This window comes from Cricetulus griseus (genome assembly GCF_003668045.3).
Source record: "Cricetulus griseus strain 17A/GY chromosome 1 unlocalized genomic scaffold, alternate assembly CriGri-PICRH-1.0 chr1_0, whole genome shotgun sequence".
Lineage (NCBI taxonomy): Eukaryota > Metazoa > Chordata > Mammalia > Rodentia > Cricetidae > Cricetulus > Cricetulus griseus.
In genome coordinates this window covers 66,142,661-66,158,097 of record NW_023276806.1, presented here as the reverse complement: position 1 = coordinate 66,158,097, position 15,437 = coordinate 66,142,661, and the positions used below count along the sequence as shown (strand labels likewise).

Below are 15,437 nucleotides of genomic sequence, written 5' to 3'. Positions count from 1 at the left end.
CCACGCCGCCCAGAGTCACTTCGGGTAACTTCCCGGAGAGAAAATAATTTTTTCGCGAGATTTGGTAGCGCGGTCACTGGTCCGCAGCTTTGAGGCAGCTATCGCGAGATTTGATAGGCGGAGGAGGAGCCATCTCAAGCAGCCGCCTCACAGCGATGGCGGCCGAGCAGGGCCGGCGGCGGTGGCGGCTGCGGCTACGGCTGGAGACGGCAGTGGAGGAACCAGTGGTGGGTGGCGGGGGCCTGTGACCAGGAGGCGCCCCCGGGCCCAGGCACCATGAGCCAAGGCCCCCCTCCAGCGGAGAGCAGCGAACCTGAAGCCAAGGTCCTCCACACCAAGCGGCTTTACCGGTGAGAGGGCCGGGGCGTGTGTGCAGCCGCGGCGGGGAAGCGGGGCCGGCGAGGGGCGGGGCCTGCGGCGGGCGGGCGGGCCGGACGACGGCGGGGGTGCAGCCTGAGAGAGAGCGGGCGAGCGGGCGGGCGAGCGAGCGGGCGGGCGGGCCAGGAGCAGAGAGGAATTGGGTGGGTGGGAGGTTTGAAGCATTTGCAGAAACCCTTGCTGCTGTGAGCGCGGCGTGACGCGGCGCGGGGCTTTGCGGGATCGCAGAGATCCGGTGGGAACTAATTGGAGGCTAGAAGTCTGGGGGTCACAGGTGGGAAGAAACCGAAGGGGACTACTGGTGCTCAGAACCCCGCTGAGCACCAGGGGTTTACTGGAAACAGCCCTTGACTGAGGTCCATAAACACAGGTTCGTGTCCTTGATTCGTCCCTCTGGCTATGTGACCTTGGGCCTCAGTTTCTTCTTCCTTAAAAGGAAGGCTCTGGAGCTGGAGATGTGGCTCAGCAGTTAGGAGCACTGGCTGCTGCTGTTCCAGAGGACCTGGGTTCAGTCCCCAGCACCTACATGGCAGCTCACGGCTGTAACTCCAATTCCAGGGGATCTGACACCCTCACACAGACATACGTGAAGGCAAAACACCAATGCACAAAAAATAAAAATAATCTTTTAAAAAAGAAATTTTGTCGGTCGGTGGTGGCGCACGCCTTTAATGCCAGCACTTGGGAGGCTGAAGCAGGTGGATCTCTGGGAGTTCGAAGCCAGCCTGGTCTACAGAGTGAGTGCCAGGACAGGCTCCAAAGCAATACAGAGAAACCCTGTCTCAAAAAACAACAACAAAAAAGGATTTGATTTGAATACACTCTGAAGTCCAAATTTTGGACTCTGAATGAGAAAAAACGCTAGAAGACTAGTTGTTGGCTAAGAAGAGCCACGGAGGACCTTTGGTCCATAGTATTCAAGGCGCCCTCCAACTCAGTTCTTCGTTCCTTACAATCTGTCCACACTCTTGTGTAGGTCAAATAGAACATAGATCCCAGAGCTCAGTCACAGTCACATGAAATGTAGAGACCACGATGAAGTTTGTGCTTTCTAGTGCGAAGGAAGTAGAGCTTGGGACTCGCATTTACCTCAGGCCCTAGCCGAATGGAGGTGTTTGCCTGAGAATAGTGCTGGCCCTGCCCTGCCCAGTCTTGGCAGTGAAAGAACCAGGGCCTGGTTGTGTTCTTGTGCCCTGCCTGTTCTGGTCCTGTAAGCCAGAAGGTGAAAGGGAGTACAGACTCGTCCAGAAATAGGAAGGTGATCCCCATCCGCAGCCCCTGGCCTCCCACTGTGGGGCCCCAAGGAGTAGTCCCCAGGCTGAGGAGTTCCCTGGAGATGGCTAGTGTAACTAACTAGTAGTGCTGCCAGGTGCTGGGCTGCCGGTCAGGCACAGTGGGCAAGGTTTGTGATGTTCCTCTCTTGTCTCCAGCCTGGTGGATGGCTCTGGCCAGTCTTCCCATTGTGTCACGCTGGTTTTCTCAAACCTTTATTTCACAGGACTGACAGATTGAGCTGGTATGTTTGCAGTACATGGCTTATATGTATGTATGTGTACATATGAGTTATCTGTGATTGTGTTGGTTTTGAGTAGGATGAACATTTGTGGCAGCCAGTGGGGTGGTTTATCAGAGGGAGAGTAGTTTCTTGAAGAAGCTGTCTGATAGACACTGGGGAAAGGTGCTAAGTGCTCTCAGATTTAAGCATTCTTCCTTGGAGCTTTCTAGAGTATCAGATACTAACTTGCATTTTTTTAAAAAAATTGAGACCCTAAGGAAACCTCTGGATTGGGGTGTTTAGTGGAGATACTGGGTTCAGTCTTATCAGCAACATCAACAAAAACTGAAACACCTATACTCTTACTACATCTCTCTGTGTCACTGACGCCCCTTTGGGCACAGGAAGTTTAGAGAGGACAATCACTTAAACTCAGGAATTTTTTTGTTTTTGTTTTGTTTTTCGAGGCAGGGTTTCTCTGTGTAGCTTTGGAGGCTGTCCTGGCACTCGCTCTGGAGACCAGGCTGGTCTTGAACTCACAGAGATCCGCCTGCCTCTGCCTCCCGAGTGCTGGGATTAAAGGTATGCGCCACCAACGCCCAGCTGAACTAAGGAATTTGAGTATAGTAAGACTCCCCTCCCCAAATAAACAAACAAACAAACAAACAAAAAATAAAACCTGCAAATAAAAAACTGTTCAAGGGACTAAGCTTCTATTTGGGGCATTGTGGTCCTGGTTAGCAGGAAGGACTTGGCTGTTACCTCTAGGTATTGAGAATGGTGACTGAATTTTGGAATATTGAGTTGTTAAGCTTGCCTGTGAGAAGGCTTTGCTCTCCAGCCCACTACTTCAGCTGGGTGCTGTCAGTCACTTGGCCCGTTTAGGGCAGTTTTAGTGGTGTGCTAGTGGGCCATACAGAATTCAAGCCTGCTGTGGTCCACTTTCTTTGGCCTAAGAACACATAGTGGTTGTTCTGGGAGTCATCAGTCTTCTGTTTTTTGATTGCCTTTGTGTCCACTAGCCTCTTATCTTTTAGGGTCAAACACCTCAGTCGTATAACAAAAAGGAGATTAATGCTTACTGAACATTTACCAAGCACTGTCGTGAGTGTTTATTAACAACAGTAGGTAATTATCATATTCCCATTTTATAGCAGGGTGAGCTGAACTGAGACATAAAGAAGTTGAATATCTTGTGCAGGACCACAGAACTGGTTATAGATGAAAGTTGAACCAAGGAGTCTGCTTCCAAGCCTGCAATCTTTGTGTCATGTTTTTGTTTGTGTTGAGACAGGGTCTCACTATGCTTCCTTGACTGGCCTAAAACTTACTATGTAGACATGGCCTTGATACAGCTGCCCCACCTCCTGAGTTCTGGGATTAAAGGTGTTCACCACTAGACCTGGCCAAGCCTATAGTCTTTGATATGTGGTCTTGCTGTGTATGTATAGCCTGGGCCCGCCCAAAACTTGCTCAGGCTGTTCTGGAATTCAAAGAACACAATTGTAGTGCTCGGATCACTTGTGCCCACACTCAGTCTGAAGCACTATTTTGTTTTTCAAGACAGAGTTTCTCTGTGTGACAGCCCTGGCTGTCCTGGAACTCCCTCTGTAGACCAAGCTGGCTTTGAACTCAGAGATCCACCTGCCTCTACCTCCCAAGGTGTGCACTGCCGCCATCATCACCCAGTGACCACAGCAACTCTATAAAGGAAAACATTTAATTGAGATCTCTGTCTGCTTACAGTTTCAGGGGTTTAGTCCATATCATGGGAGGGAGCATGGTGGCATGCAGGCAAACATGGTGCTGGGGAGGGAGCTGCTATATGTTGATAATGTAGGCAACAGAAAGAAAACTATTGTTATACTGTGAAGCTTAAGCAAAGAAAACCTCAAAGCCTGCCCCCATGGTGACATACTTCCTCCAATAAGGCCTGTGGGGGCCAATTACATTCAAACAACCACACCACTCCAAAAAAAAAAATCTCATGACAGAATTAGAACTAGAAACACACTTACCTTTATATTCCCTTTCATAACTTATTTCTTGTGCTCTGTTGTAACAAGTCTTTCTCTATCCTGCCAGCCAGATCCGAAACAATGACATGGAGGCATATTAATCATGAAAACTTGGGCTATAGCTTAGGCTTGTTCCTAACTAGTTCTTATATTTTAAAATAACCCTTCCCCCCTTTTTTTTTCGTTTTTTGTTTTGTTTTGTTTTGTTTTTCCAGACAGGGTTTCTCTGTGTAGCTTTGGAGCCTGTCCTGGCACTTGCTCTGTAGACCAGGCTGGCCTTGAACTCAAAGAAATCTGCCTGTCTCTGCCTCCCGAGTGCTAGGATTAAAGGCCTGTGTCACCACCACCCAGAAAAATAACCCATATTTTTAAATCTACATTCTACCTGTTTTTTTTTTTTGTTGTTTTTTTTTTTTAAACTTTTCTTCTGTTCTGTGCCTCTAACTTGTTTTGTGTCTCCTGGTGTCTCCTGCACACCACCTAGGTTACTCGACCTCTCTGCCAAGAATACCTCCTGACTAGCTGTCGGCCATCCAGCTCTTTATTAAATCAACCAGAAGGCACCTTGGCAAAGACACATCTTCACAATGTAAACAAATATTCCACAACACTCTTGTCTTTCCTCATTCCCTTATGTTTAGCTTTTCTTCATTTTACACTGTACCCACAGAGACATTTGTTTTTATATGCACTCACTCAGATTTCACATGTGAGTGAGAATATGGGTTTTCTTTCTCTCCTAGATTGTGACCTCACTTAATATTATTAGTCTGAGTCCATTTCCTCACAAATTTGTTAACTTCATTTTTCTTTTTTTTTTCTGGCCCCGGGGAGTGGGGAGGTGTTCGAGACAGGGTTTCTCTGTGGCTTTGGAGGCTGTCCTGCAACTAGCTCTTGTAGTCCAGGCTGGACTTGAACTCACAGAGATCCACCTGCCTCTGTCTCCCGAGTGTTGGGATCAAAGGCGTGCGCCACCACTGCCTAGCCAACTTCATTTTTCTTTATAGCTAAGTAGTATTCCATTTTTTGTGTATACTGAATTTTAGTTACCTGTTCATCCGTTGGTGAACAATGAGGCTGATTCCAATTCTTACTTATAGTGAATAAAGTACCAATGTGAGCATATGTATATGTGTGTCTGTGAATGGAGAAATAAGAGCACATATTATTCTTCCGGAGGATCTGAGTTTGATTCCTTGGAACCCATAGCTCACAATGGCCTGTAACACTATGCTATCTGTCACCCTCTGCTGACCTTCAAAGGTATCTGTAAGCGTACATGTGTATGTGTGCACACATGTGTGTGTAGTTTTTTTGTGGATGTGTGTGGATAGTATTTTATTTTGATGGGCTCATTTGTGCATCAAAACGTTTCTAGCAGTATCCACAAAATGCCAATGGTCATGACACTCACATGGAGTCAGGCACAACTTGTGGGACTCAGTGCTCTCCTTCCTTCTCGCCATGTGGGTCTCCAGGATCAGACTCAAGTTATCAGGCTTGATAGCAAGTGTCCATCTTGCCAGCCCAAGGCACCTGTTTTTGTTGTTGTTTGTTTGTTTGTTTTTGTTAAGAATATTTTTTATTATTGGGCTGGAAAGATGGCTCAGAGGTTAAGAGCACTGACTGCTCTTCCAGAGGTCCTGAGTTCAATTCCCAACAACCACATGGTGGCTCACAACCATCTGCTATGAGATCTGGTGCCCTCTTCTGGTGTGCAGATATACTTGGAAGCAGAATGTTGTATACATAATAAATAAATAAAATCTTTAAAAAAAAAAGAATATTTTTTATGTGTACATACATGTATCTGTATGTGGGTTTATACATGAATGAATTACAGGTATTCATAGTCATGCCCACTCTATGTGTGTGTTGCAATTCAAACTCAGATCCTCATGCTTGCACAGTAATTATTCTTACCCACTAAGCCATCTTCCCAGCCTGAGAATGTCTTTCTTTTATGTCAGATAATAAACCCTTATATAATAATAATCCACTCCACTGTTCTTTATTGAATGCTTAGCAGATGTTGAAGCTGTAAATAAATTATTGCATTTAAATCTTATAAAACTATTGTGAATACCGGCATTATGAAATCTGTCTTTATTAAGACCTTTAAGATGCTAGGTAATTTGTTTTTTGTTTTGGTTGTTTGTTTTTTCAAGACAGGGTTTCTCTGTGGCTTTTGGAGGCTGTCCTGTTACTAGCTCTTGTAGACCAGGCTGGTCTCGAACTAACAGAGATCCACCTGCCTCTGCCTCTCCAGTGCTAGGATTAAAGGCGTGCTCCACCAACGCCCGGAGATGCTAGGTAATTTGCCAGGGTTAGAATCCTAGGTTTTCTGTATCTGGCAGCTTGTACTCTTTGTATTAGGAGGGCTTCTCTACTGTAACACTTTTGACATTGTGTCTAGGGTAATTTTCTCACACTGGGCCTTGCTACATTCTTTGCCCAGGCTGGTTTGGTTTCAAAGTCCTCAATGTAAGTAATCCTCGTACTTCATCGTTCCAAGTCCTGGGTTTACAAGTATACACTACCATGTACTACAGAAGATAATTTTTATTTTGGTGGGTTCATCTGTGCGTCAAAAGATTTCTAGCAGCATCCACTAAATGCCAATAGTTCCTCCCTCAAATGGGACAACAGTCTCTCCATCATTGTCATGTGTCCATTGATTGGGAGCTACAGTATCCGGATGAAGTCTGTCTTCATATTTTATAGAGCTCAGCCCACAGCCTGCGTTTTCATTTCCTTAACCCTAAGTCTTCTTTTCCCTTTATCTCCCCTTCCATTTCCTCCCCCTTTCAGCTTTTTCTTTAGAATCAGTATCCCAACACTTAAACTGTGGGCTCAGGGGCTTTTTGTTTCCTTGCAGGGCTGTGGTGGAGGCTGTGCATCGGCTAGACCTCATCCTTTGCAACAAAACTGCTTATCAAGAAGTGTTCAAACCAGAGAATGTTAGCCTGAGGAACAAGTAAGCTGGAGACTCTGAACTAGAGTCTTACTGTTTCCCTGCCTGTGTCTACCAGTAACTGTGCTGGGTATAAATAAATTTACATTACTTTTAAACTCCTGACCTCATTGTCACTGTTGAACCATGAATATCTCTGGCTTTCCTGAGAAACGAGATGGGAATCCGTCTGCAGCTTGTACATCCACTAGATTGGGATCATAAGAATGGCATCTGAGGGCTGGAGAGATGGCTCAGGGGTTAAGAGCACTGATTGTTCTTCTAGAGGTCCTAAGTTCAATTCTCAGCAACAACATGGTGGCTCACAACCATCCATAATGGGATCTGGTGCCCTCTTCTGGCATGCACTGTATACATGATAAATAAATAAATCTTAAAAAAAAAAAAAGAATGGCATCTGAGCTGGGTGGTGGTTGCTCATGTCTTTAATCACAGCACTCGGCAGGCAGAGGCTGGTGGATCTCTGTGAGTTAGAGACCAGCCTGAGCTACATAGCGAGTGCCAGGATAGGCTCCAAAACTACACAGAGAAACCCTGTCTCGAAAAACCAAAAAAAAAAAAAAGGCATCTGAATTGAAAGGGGTTGGGTGTATGAATGGAAAAGGGGAGATAAAATGGAGAAGAGACTATAGGGGGAATGAAGGCTGTTAAAATCTCATTACTTCCTGCTGCTGTCTTTTGGGGCCCTTCTTACTTCAAGGGATGACAGTACCTCATGCTCCCTTACCCCTCCCCAGGTTGCGTGAGCTCTGTGTGAAGCTTATGTTCTTGCATCCGGTAGACTATGGGAGGAAGGCTGAGGAGCTGCTATGGAGAAAGGTATACTATGAAGTTATCCAGCTTATCAAGACTAACAAAAAGGTAAGGGAGGCCCTAGGACTTGAAACAAAACTTGTCTAAATAGATGAAGTTAAGGAAGGAAAAGAGTTAGAAAAGTAGGTGCAGAGTCTGCTTGGAGGTGGGGAGGGTGGTGGGCGGGAACTGGGATGGTAGGACACACACGACAGAAGAGAGGAAAGAGAAAGCTGTACATAGGAAGGGAGCTTATTCTTACATGAGAGGCCCAGAGAGGTAGATCTAAGACTGTAGGGTAATTTGTGTGGCAAGAGAGATGTGATTAAGATTCTGGCAGGAACAGAAGCTTATTTCCCAGTTAGATGAGCAGGTTGTGGCAGAGGGAGTGGGTCTCTGAGCGTATTCTTTGCCTTTCCTCATCTGCAGCACATCCACAGCCGGAGCACCTTGGAATGTGCCTACAGGACCCACTTGGTGGCTGGCATTGGCTTCTACCAGCATCTCCTGCTCTATATCCAGTCCCATTACCAGCTTGAACTGCAGTGCTGCATTGACTGGACTCATGTCACTGACCCCCTCATAGGTCGGTAACACCTAAAAGGGCTTGAAGAATAGGTCCTTGTGCCTCGTTCCTTGTCTCCAAAGTTTGAGTAACTAATGACTAGCCAGGCAAATGGAACACCTTCAGACACTTTGTAAAAGTAGATTTCTCCAAACAAGCATGAGATACTTGCAGTGAACGTTTTAAGTAATGAGAGACCCAGAATTGTGAACTAATGTGGAGGCTGAGGGAGGGACATGGCTCTAGAAGATGCTAATAGCCTTTTCTTTTTCCAGTCGAGCTCTGCTGGCCCTGTTGCTTTTAGCTTTAGGGATTGTTTCTCAGTATTTGGTGAAAGTTTTAAATTTTTCAGAAGTGTTGGGAAAATTGTTGACAGTCTTTTTAGACGTGCAGCCAACTGAGGTCCTAGCAGCAATAGCTTTACTTTTGTATATCACGATTTTCCCTTTAGCTCAGCTACTCTTTAGAGGCTCTTGCTCCATCTCTCCTTGCTCTCTTGGTATTCTTCCCTCCTCCAGAACCTTGCCCCAGCTGTCACTAGGAGGTAGACCTTTTGGGTCAGATGGAAGCCATGTCCATGTTACCACCTGACATGTTGTTAGATGTAGAGCATGTGTGCTTTGTGTCCTTAAAATATTATTGAAAAACAAAAGGAGGAGCTGGGTAAAGTGTTTGCCATAGAAGCATAAGGACCTGATTTTGGATCCCTAGCACCCATGTAAAAAACCAGGTAGGACAGTTGCAGGTCTGTAATCCCAGCTGCAGGAAGGTGGCGTCAGGAAGATCCTTGGGGTTTGCTGTTCAGCCAGTTTGGCTGACTTGGTGAACTTCAGGTTCAATGCCTCAAAATAAAGTGAAGAGGGCCAGTATGATGGCTCGGGGGTTAAGGTACTTGCTGCCAAGCCTGATGACTTGAGTTCAACCCCTGGGATCCACGTAATAGAAGGAAAGAACCAGCTCCTAGAAGTTGTCCTTTGGCTTCCACGTGAGTGCTATGACATGTACACACCCACCTACATATACATATAAAATAAATAATAAATGTAATAAAAATTGTGAAGAAAGGTGGAGAGCAATTGAGGAAGATATCCAATGTCTACATCTGTCCCCTATACATACTGTCCTCACAGACACACATGCATGTGTACACACACATACACAAAAAACACTGAGCTGTTACAGCTCAGTGGTAGAGTGTTGTCTGACTGTGTAAGGCCATAGTTTCAAGCCCCAATTCCACAAAACAGCTGCAAGATTAGGGTGGAGGCAGTGTCTGTAGGCTTTACTAGAAAGTGAGAGGGTCCCCAAACACTACACTTATTCTCTTCAGTGTTCTCTTCATTCAGCCAATTAGGACAGTCTGTAGGAACATCAGGAAAAGTTTTTCAGAGTGGGGCTCCTACCCAGAGGACTTGCAAAACCAGCAGGGTATGGGGGGGTCTAGTTTCTAGAGCCAGGCTGCTCTTTGAAAATTTTTTTTTGTTGTTTTGAGTCAGGGTCTTAGTGTATCTCTGGTTGCCTTGGAACTTGCTCTGTAGACCAGGCTGGCCTTAAACTCAGAGACCCCACCTGCACCTGGCCCTGACTTCTAAGTGCTGGGATTAAAAGCATACACCATCATGCCCAGCTATGTGTCAGGTTACCCCTGAATGAAGAAATCTTCGATCTAGCATGTATTTTTGAATCTTAAACCAAACTTTGTACCTTCCCATAGGTAGTTTTTATATATAGTTCCTTCTGTCTCCTTTCTTAATACTGGAGCCTTGCCGGTTGTGGTGGCGCATGCCGGTAGGATTTGCTGAAGGAGGCAGAGGCAGGAGGATCTCTGTGAGTTCGAGGCCAGCCTGGTCTCCAGAGCGAGTGCCAGGATAGGCTCCAAAGCTACACAGAGAAACCCTGTCTCAAAAAACCAAAAAAAAAAAAAAAAAAAAAAAAAAAAATACTGGAGCCTCATCTCTTCTTTCTGTTAGACTTCCTGTGTTGGCCTTTCAGATGACCTCCTCTTGGGCACTGTCCTGTTTTGAGGGTCTTTTGTCTCTATGTGTCTATCTACTTCCGTCCTACTAAGTTTCTTCTCATCTCTCTAAGACAGTTGCGAGGCTGGACAGGGCTACACAGAGAGACCCTGTCACAAATAAACAATCAAAATAACTGTCTCTGTCCCCCCTCTCCCCTTCAGGATGTAAGAAGCCAGTATCTGCTTCAGGGAAGGAGATGGATTGGGCGCAGATGGCATGCCACCGATGTCTGGTGTACCTGGGGGATTTGTGTAAGATTCTTCACCTTGCATTTCCTCTGCCTTGGGCTATGGGAAAAGTGCAGACTGCTTTAGTTGTTGATACCTTCTTATGCATATTGGAGAGCTGAAGAAACAGTTGGTAACAGTGTTCTGCCTTTCATGCCTGTGAGTTAGTGCTCTATGGAGAGCCAGGAATGGGGAAATGCCTTTGACATTTGAAGTAGTCCGGATGATCACTATTTCAGCAGGTCAGGAACATTTGTAACTTGGGTCCTTAACCTTGGAGGCTTTCTATTACCTCTCTAGCCTCCTAGATGAAGAGGAACTTGAGCATCAAGAATGTCAGAGAGTGTTTAACTGCATGATGAGTGATGCTGAGGCTGGAAAGATGCTCTTGTGCTTTATAGCCCTGAGTCTGTAGTCTTTGTAGACATCCATTCCTTTTTGGGCTGCTGGTGTGACCTTGCTGGGCCTGAAGGTCCACTGGCTCTGTCTCCACTGCACTCCTGGTCTACTTGTGGTTACTAGTGTGCACGAAATCATTAACTGGACCAGTGTCTTTCTGTAGAATCAACCATTTGTGTTCCAGAACCAAATACCAGAGATTTTTGCAAGCAATTATATTTGCTGCAGTTCCCTACATTGGGAAGAGACACTCAAGATAAAGCTGCTCACTTTATAGATGCTGATTGATTAAGTTTTGATCATTAGCAAGGAAGAGAGTTGAGTACTTTGTACAGTCACACACACTTAGGATTGTATCAAACACCCTACAGTCTGTGTGTTAGTTCATGTCCCTGCCTCCCAGGTTCGTTATAGCTTTTCAGGGTGGACTCAGGGAGAGTTTTCTAAAACATAAAATCATCACTTTTTTCCCTTTTCTCTCTCATATAGCACGCTATCAGAATGAATTGGCTGGTGTGGACACTGAGCTGCTGGCTGAGAGATTTTACTATCAAGCCCTGTCAGTAGCTCCCCAGATTGGTAAGTGTCTCATTAGATGTAAACCAGTTCTGTTGGTCATAGATAGGCCTTGTGTTCGCTCACATCTCCAGACCCTTGATTCTCCCATTCGCATATATCAGCCTGGTTATAAACTCTCCCCTTTGTGGCACACAGAGAAGATAAAGGAAAGGGAAGACAAATGCACAAATCTTAACAGGGAAGAAGGGGAGAAATGGTTCCTCTTTCTCTGAGGTCTCTGTAGAAAGAAGAGATCATACATCAGCTTGCCCCACAGAAGGTGGAGTGGAAGAAGGGATGAGATTCTATTACAGGGCTTGGGAATGTAGCTCAGTTGGTAGAGTTCTTGCCAAGCATGCATAAAAGCCCCGTGTTTGATCCCTAGCACTGCAGAAGCCAGGCCTGGTTCAAGATCATCTTTGGCTATATACCACATTTGAGACTAACCTGAGCTGCATGAGATTTAATTTTTTATTTATTTATTTTTTTTTCCGAGACAGGGTTTCTCTCAGGATATCTCTCAGGATAGGCTTTGGAGCCTATCCTGGCACTCGCTCTGGAGACCAGGATGGCCTGGAACTCACAGAGATCCGCCTGCCTCTGCCTCCCAAGTGCTGGGATTGTGCTGGGATTAAAGGCGTGCGCCACCAACGCCCGGCGTGATTTTTTTTTTTTTTTTTTTTTTTTTTTTAATAAGATGCCATTATAGACAGAAATGGGGATTCACATGTAGGGTGTAGTAACAAACTCAGATGTTGAACAAACAAACAAACTGAGCTAGAAGAAAGGAGAGGGCTCCATTAAAAAGCCACAGTCTAACTGAAGGAATGCACCCCAGGGTTCAGGTAAATTGTGGAAAGCCAAAATGTAATGATGGGAAGAGAGGTTGTGATTCTTTGGAGCAGGAAGACTGATGTGCTGGTCACCTGAGGTTTCGGTGTTGCCTGCCAGCCTAGCTTTTCCCCTGGAGTTCTCTGATACTTACTGTTGGTTGGACCTAGCAACCTTAACTAAAGATTGTAGACTTAAACTGCATGAATTCTCTTTGACTCCAGGAATGCCCTTCAACCAGCTGGGCACCCTTGCAGGCAGCAAGTATTACAATGTGGAGGCCATGTATTGCTACTTGCGCTGGTAAGTGTGTGCCAGTCCTTTTCCCAGCCCTGCAGCCCTGCTTTCACATCTGAATCATCTCTGCTTTCCCACTCCTCCATCTCTGTTTCTTCTGTCTTTCACCAGCTTCTGGCTAAGATAGAGGCATGCTAGTTTGAGGGTCTCTTCATTCAAGGGTACCCTGACATAGCCCTGCTGTGTTTTACAAAACCACATGGATTTATAGGCCCTTGAGACATTAAAATAACGACACACTTATGATAAATGTGAGATTGTTCTCCTTCTGTTTCCATGTTGGTTTGTTTTAGAGACAGAGTCTTGCTGTGTACCTGTGGCTGGCCTAGATTTCACTGTGTAGCCAAAGCTGACCTCAAACTTGCAGTGGTCCCCCTTCCTCTGTCTTCTGATTGCTGGTATACATATACATACATACATTCTGATAAGTATACATATCAGCTAGGGAGGCTGACTTTCTGTAGAAGGACTTTTGTTTGTTTTTTGTTTTGTTTTTCAAAACAGGGTTTCTCTGTGTAACAGCTCCGGCTGTCCTGGAACTCACTCTGTAGACTAGGCTGGCCTCAAACTCACAGAAGTCCAGCTGCCTCCACCTTCTGAGTGCTGGGATTAAAAGTGTGCACCACCATCCAGCTTGCTTTTTTGTTTCTTTTTTAATTCATTTAAAAACATTATTTTTCTGCCTCGAAAAACAAAAACAAACAAAAAAACATTATTTTTTGGTTTTCTTTATTTTATGTGTATAAGTGTTTTTGCATGCATGTATGTCTATTTCTCATTTGTACCTGGTGCACAAGGATGTCAGGAGAAGACATCAGATCCCTGAAACTGAAGTTCCAGATGGTTGTGAGCTACCTTGTGAGTGCTGGGAATCAAAAGCAGAAGGATCCGTCAGGAGGAGTTTAAGGGCAGCTTTAGTTACATGTGATCCTGTCTCAAGAAAACAAAAACAACACCAAAACAAATGTGTCACATAGTGCCGAAGTTGTTGGTTTTGTGACGAAATAGGTTTGCATTGAAGATTTAATTTAGCACTACCATGAGCCAGCTGTGTATCCATCTTGGGTGGTATGCTCTTGCAGGCTCTTTTCCTTATCTTTGTATGTAGATAGTATTAGGGCATGCTGCATGCCTGACCTGGGTGAGTGTGGCAGCATTAACACATAGTGCAGGTACATAGGTTTAGTTGTAGTAAATGTTTATACAGTGCTGCCCCTGTTGTAAGTTGAGATAATGTATTTTAGGGTTGGTAAGTTAAGCTTGTAACAAAATAGGGTTAATTGCCCCTCCCCTTTTCTAAAAAAGATTTATTTTTTTATTATGTACACAGTATTATGCCTGCCTGCATGCCTGCAGGCCAAAAAAGGGCACCAGATCTTATTACAGATGGTTGTGAGCCATGATGTAGGTGATGGGAATTGAACTCAGAACCTCTGGAAGAGCAACCAGTGCTCTTAACTGAGGGATGGCTGAGCCATCCCTCCAGCCCTCTAATTGCCCCCTTTTGCATAGAAAAGAAAGTAGGGAAGATACCAACTTTACTTGGATGAATCTGGCGTGTGAGTGTGTGTGTGCCCATGTCCATGCATCCAGAAGTAATGGTTCAGGAGTCTTTACCCCAAGAATGTACAAAGAAATTGAGGCTGAAACAACCTCTATTTACTAGTAATGGCTTCTGAAGTCCCTAGCAGGTGACCTTTCCCATTTCCTCCTATTCCTCTGTCCAGATGCAGTAGTTTACCCCTGTTTCTCCTTCAGCATCCAGTCGGAGGTGTCCTTTGAGGGAGCCTATGGGAACCTCAAGAGGCTGTATGACAAGGCAGCCAAAATGTACCATCAGCTGAAGAAGTCCGAGACCAGAAAGCTTTCCCCTAGCAAAAAACGGTAAGTGGGGCCTGTGGAGAGAATGAGTTTCTGCAATGGGACCACAGAGACTATAGAGCCATTCAACATGTACTCTGGGGTCCTCTCATTCCAGATGTAAAGACATTAAGAGGTTGTTGGTGAACTTCATGTACCTACAGAGCCTGTTACAGCCCAAAAGTAGGTGAGTAGAAGTGGGTGTGAATAGGAATGGTGTCAGGCAAGGCCTTGCCTTGACTGCTCCTCACCTGGGTCAAGGAAGGAACATTTCCTGATCCATGCTTTCTGTGGGAAGGGCTCACCATTGTGTCTGGGCCCATCCTGGCCGGCACAGAAGTGATTGCTTACTAGATGCTGAAGTAGTGACTGAGTACTAAATAGACACCCACGTCCTTTCCTGTGTCTGTGGTTTTTTTTTTTTTTTTTTTTTTTTTTTTTGTTTTTTTTAACGCTGTTTCATGTTGAGTCTGAAATAGGTTTGCATTAAAGATTTACCCTTAGTCATTTTTGTTTTGTTTTTTTTTTTTTTTTTTTTTTTTTTTGGTTTTTCGAGACAGGGTTTCTCTGTGGCTTTGGAGGCTGTCCTAGAACTAGCTCTTGTAGACTAGTTCCTGGAACTAGTTCTTGGTCTGGAACTCACAGAGATCCGCCTGCTTCTGCCCCCGGAGTGCTAGGATTAAAGGTGTGCGCCACCAACGCCTGGCTTTGCTTGTTGTTTTTACCAATTGAAGCAGGGCCTTGCTCATATATTAGGCAACTTCAATTTTATCTTCTTTTGACATGGATCTGTGTCCCTCCTCCCAAATCCTCACAGTCTCTATAGGATCCTTAGACTATAGGTCTCTAGTTCTTCCTCTTTTTTTTTTTTTTTTTTTTTTCTTTTCTTTTGAGATAGGGTCTTACCTTGTTGGCCTGAAACTGTGTAGCTAGTGGATCAGGCTGGCCTTGAATTCATGGAAATCTGCTTGCCTATGCTTCCCAAGTGCTGGCATTAAAGACTTGTACCATCATGCCTAGTTGAC

General features: G+C 45.1%; 1 protein-coding gene across 1 annotated transcript in view; it reads left to right on the top strand.

Moving 5' to 3' along the window:
* Positions 1-136: 136 nt before the first annotated feature.
* Smg5 (SMG5 nonsense mediated mRNA decay factor) overlaps positions 137-15,437 on the top strand; it is a 28,896-nt gene continuing 13,595 nt past the window's right edge. Inside the window, exons 1-9 of the mRNA XM_027393116.2 lie at positions 137-350; positions 6,770-6,868; positions 7,603-7,726; positions 8,087-8,243; positions 10,402-10,491; positions 11,356-11,445; positions 12,480-12,558; positions 14,311-14,436; positions 14,531-14,599. Of these exons, the coding sequence (XP_027248917.1) occupies positions 277-350; positions 6,770-6,868; positions 7,603-7,726; positions 8,087-8,243; positions 10,402-10,491; positions 11,356-11,445; positions 12,480-12,558; positions 14,311-14,436; positions 14,531-14,599 (908 nt within the window). The 5' untranslated portion in view covers positions 137-276. The remainder of the gene's footprint in view (positions 351-6,769; positions 6,869-7,602; positions 7,727-8,086; positions 8,244-10,401; positions 10,492-11,355; positions 11,446-12,479; positions 12,559-14,310; positions 14,437-14,530; positions 14,600-15,437) is intronic.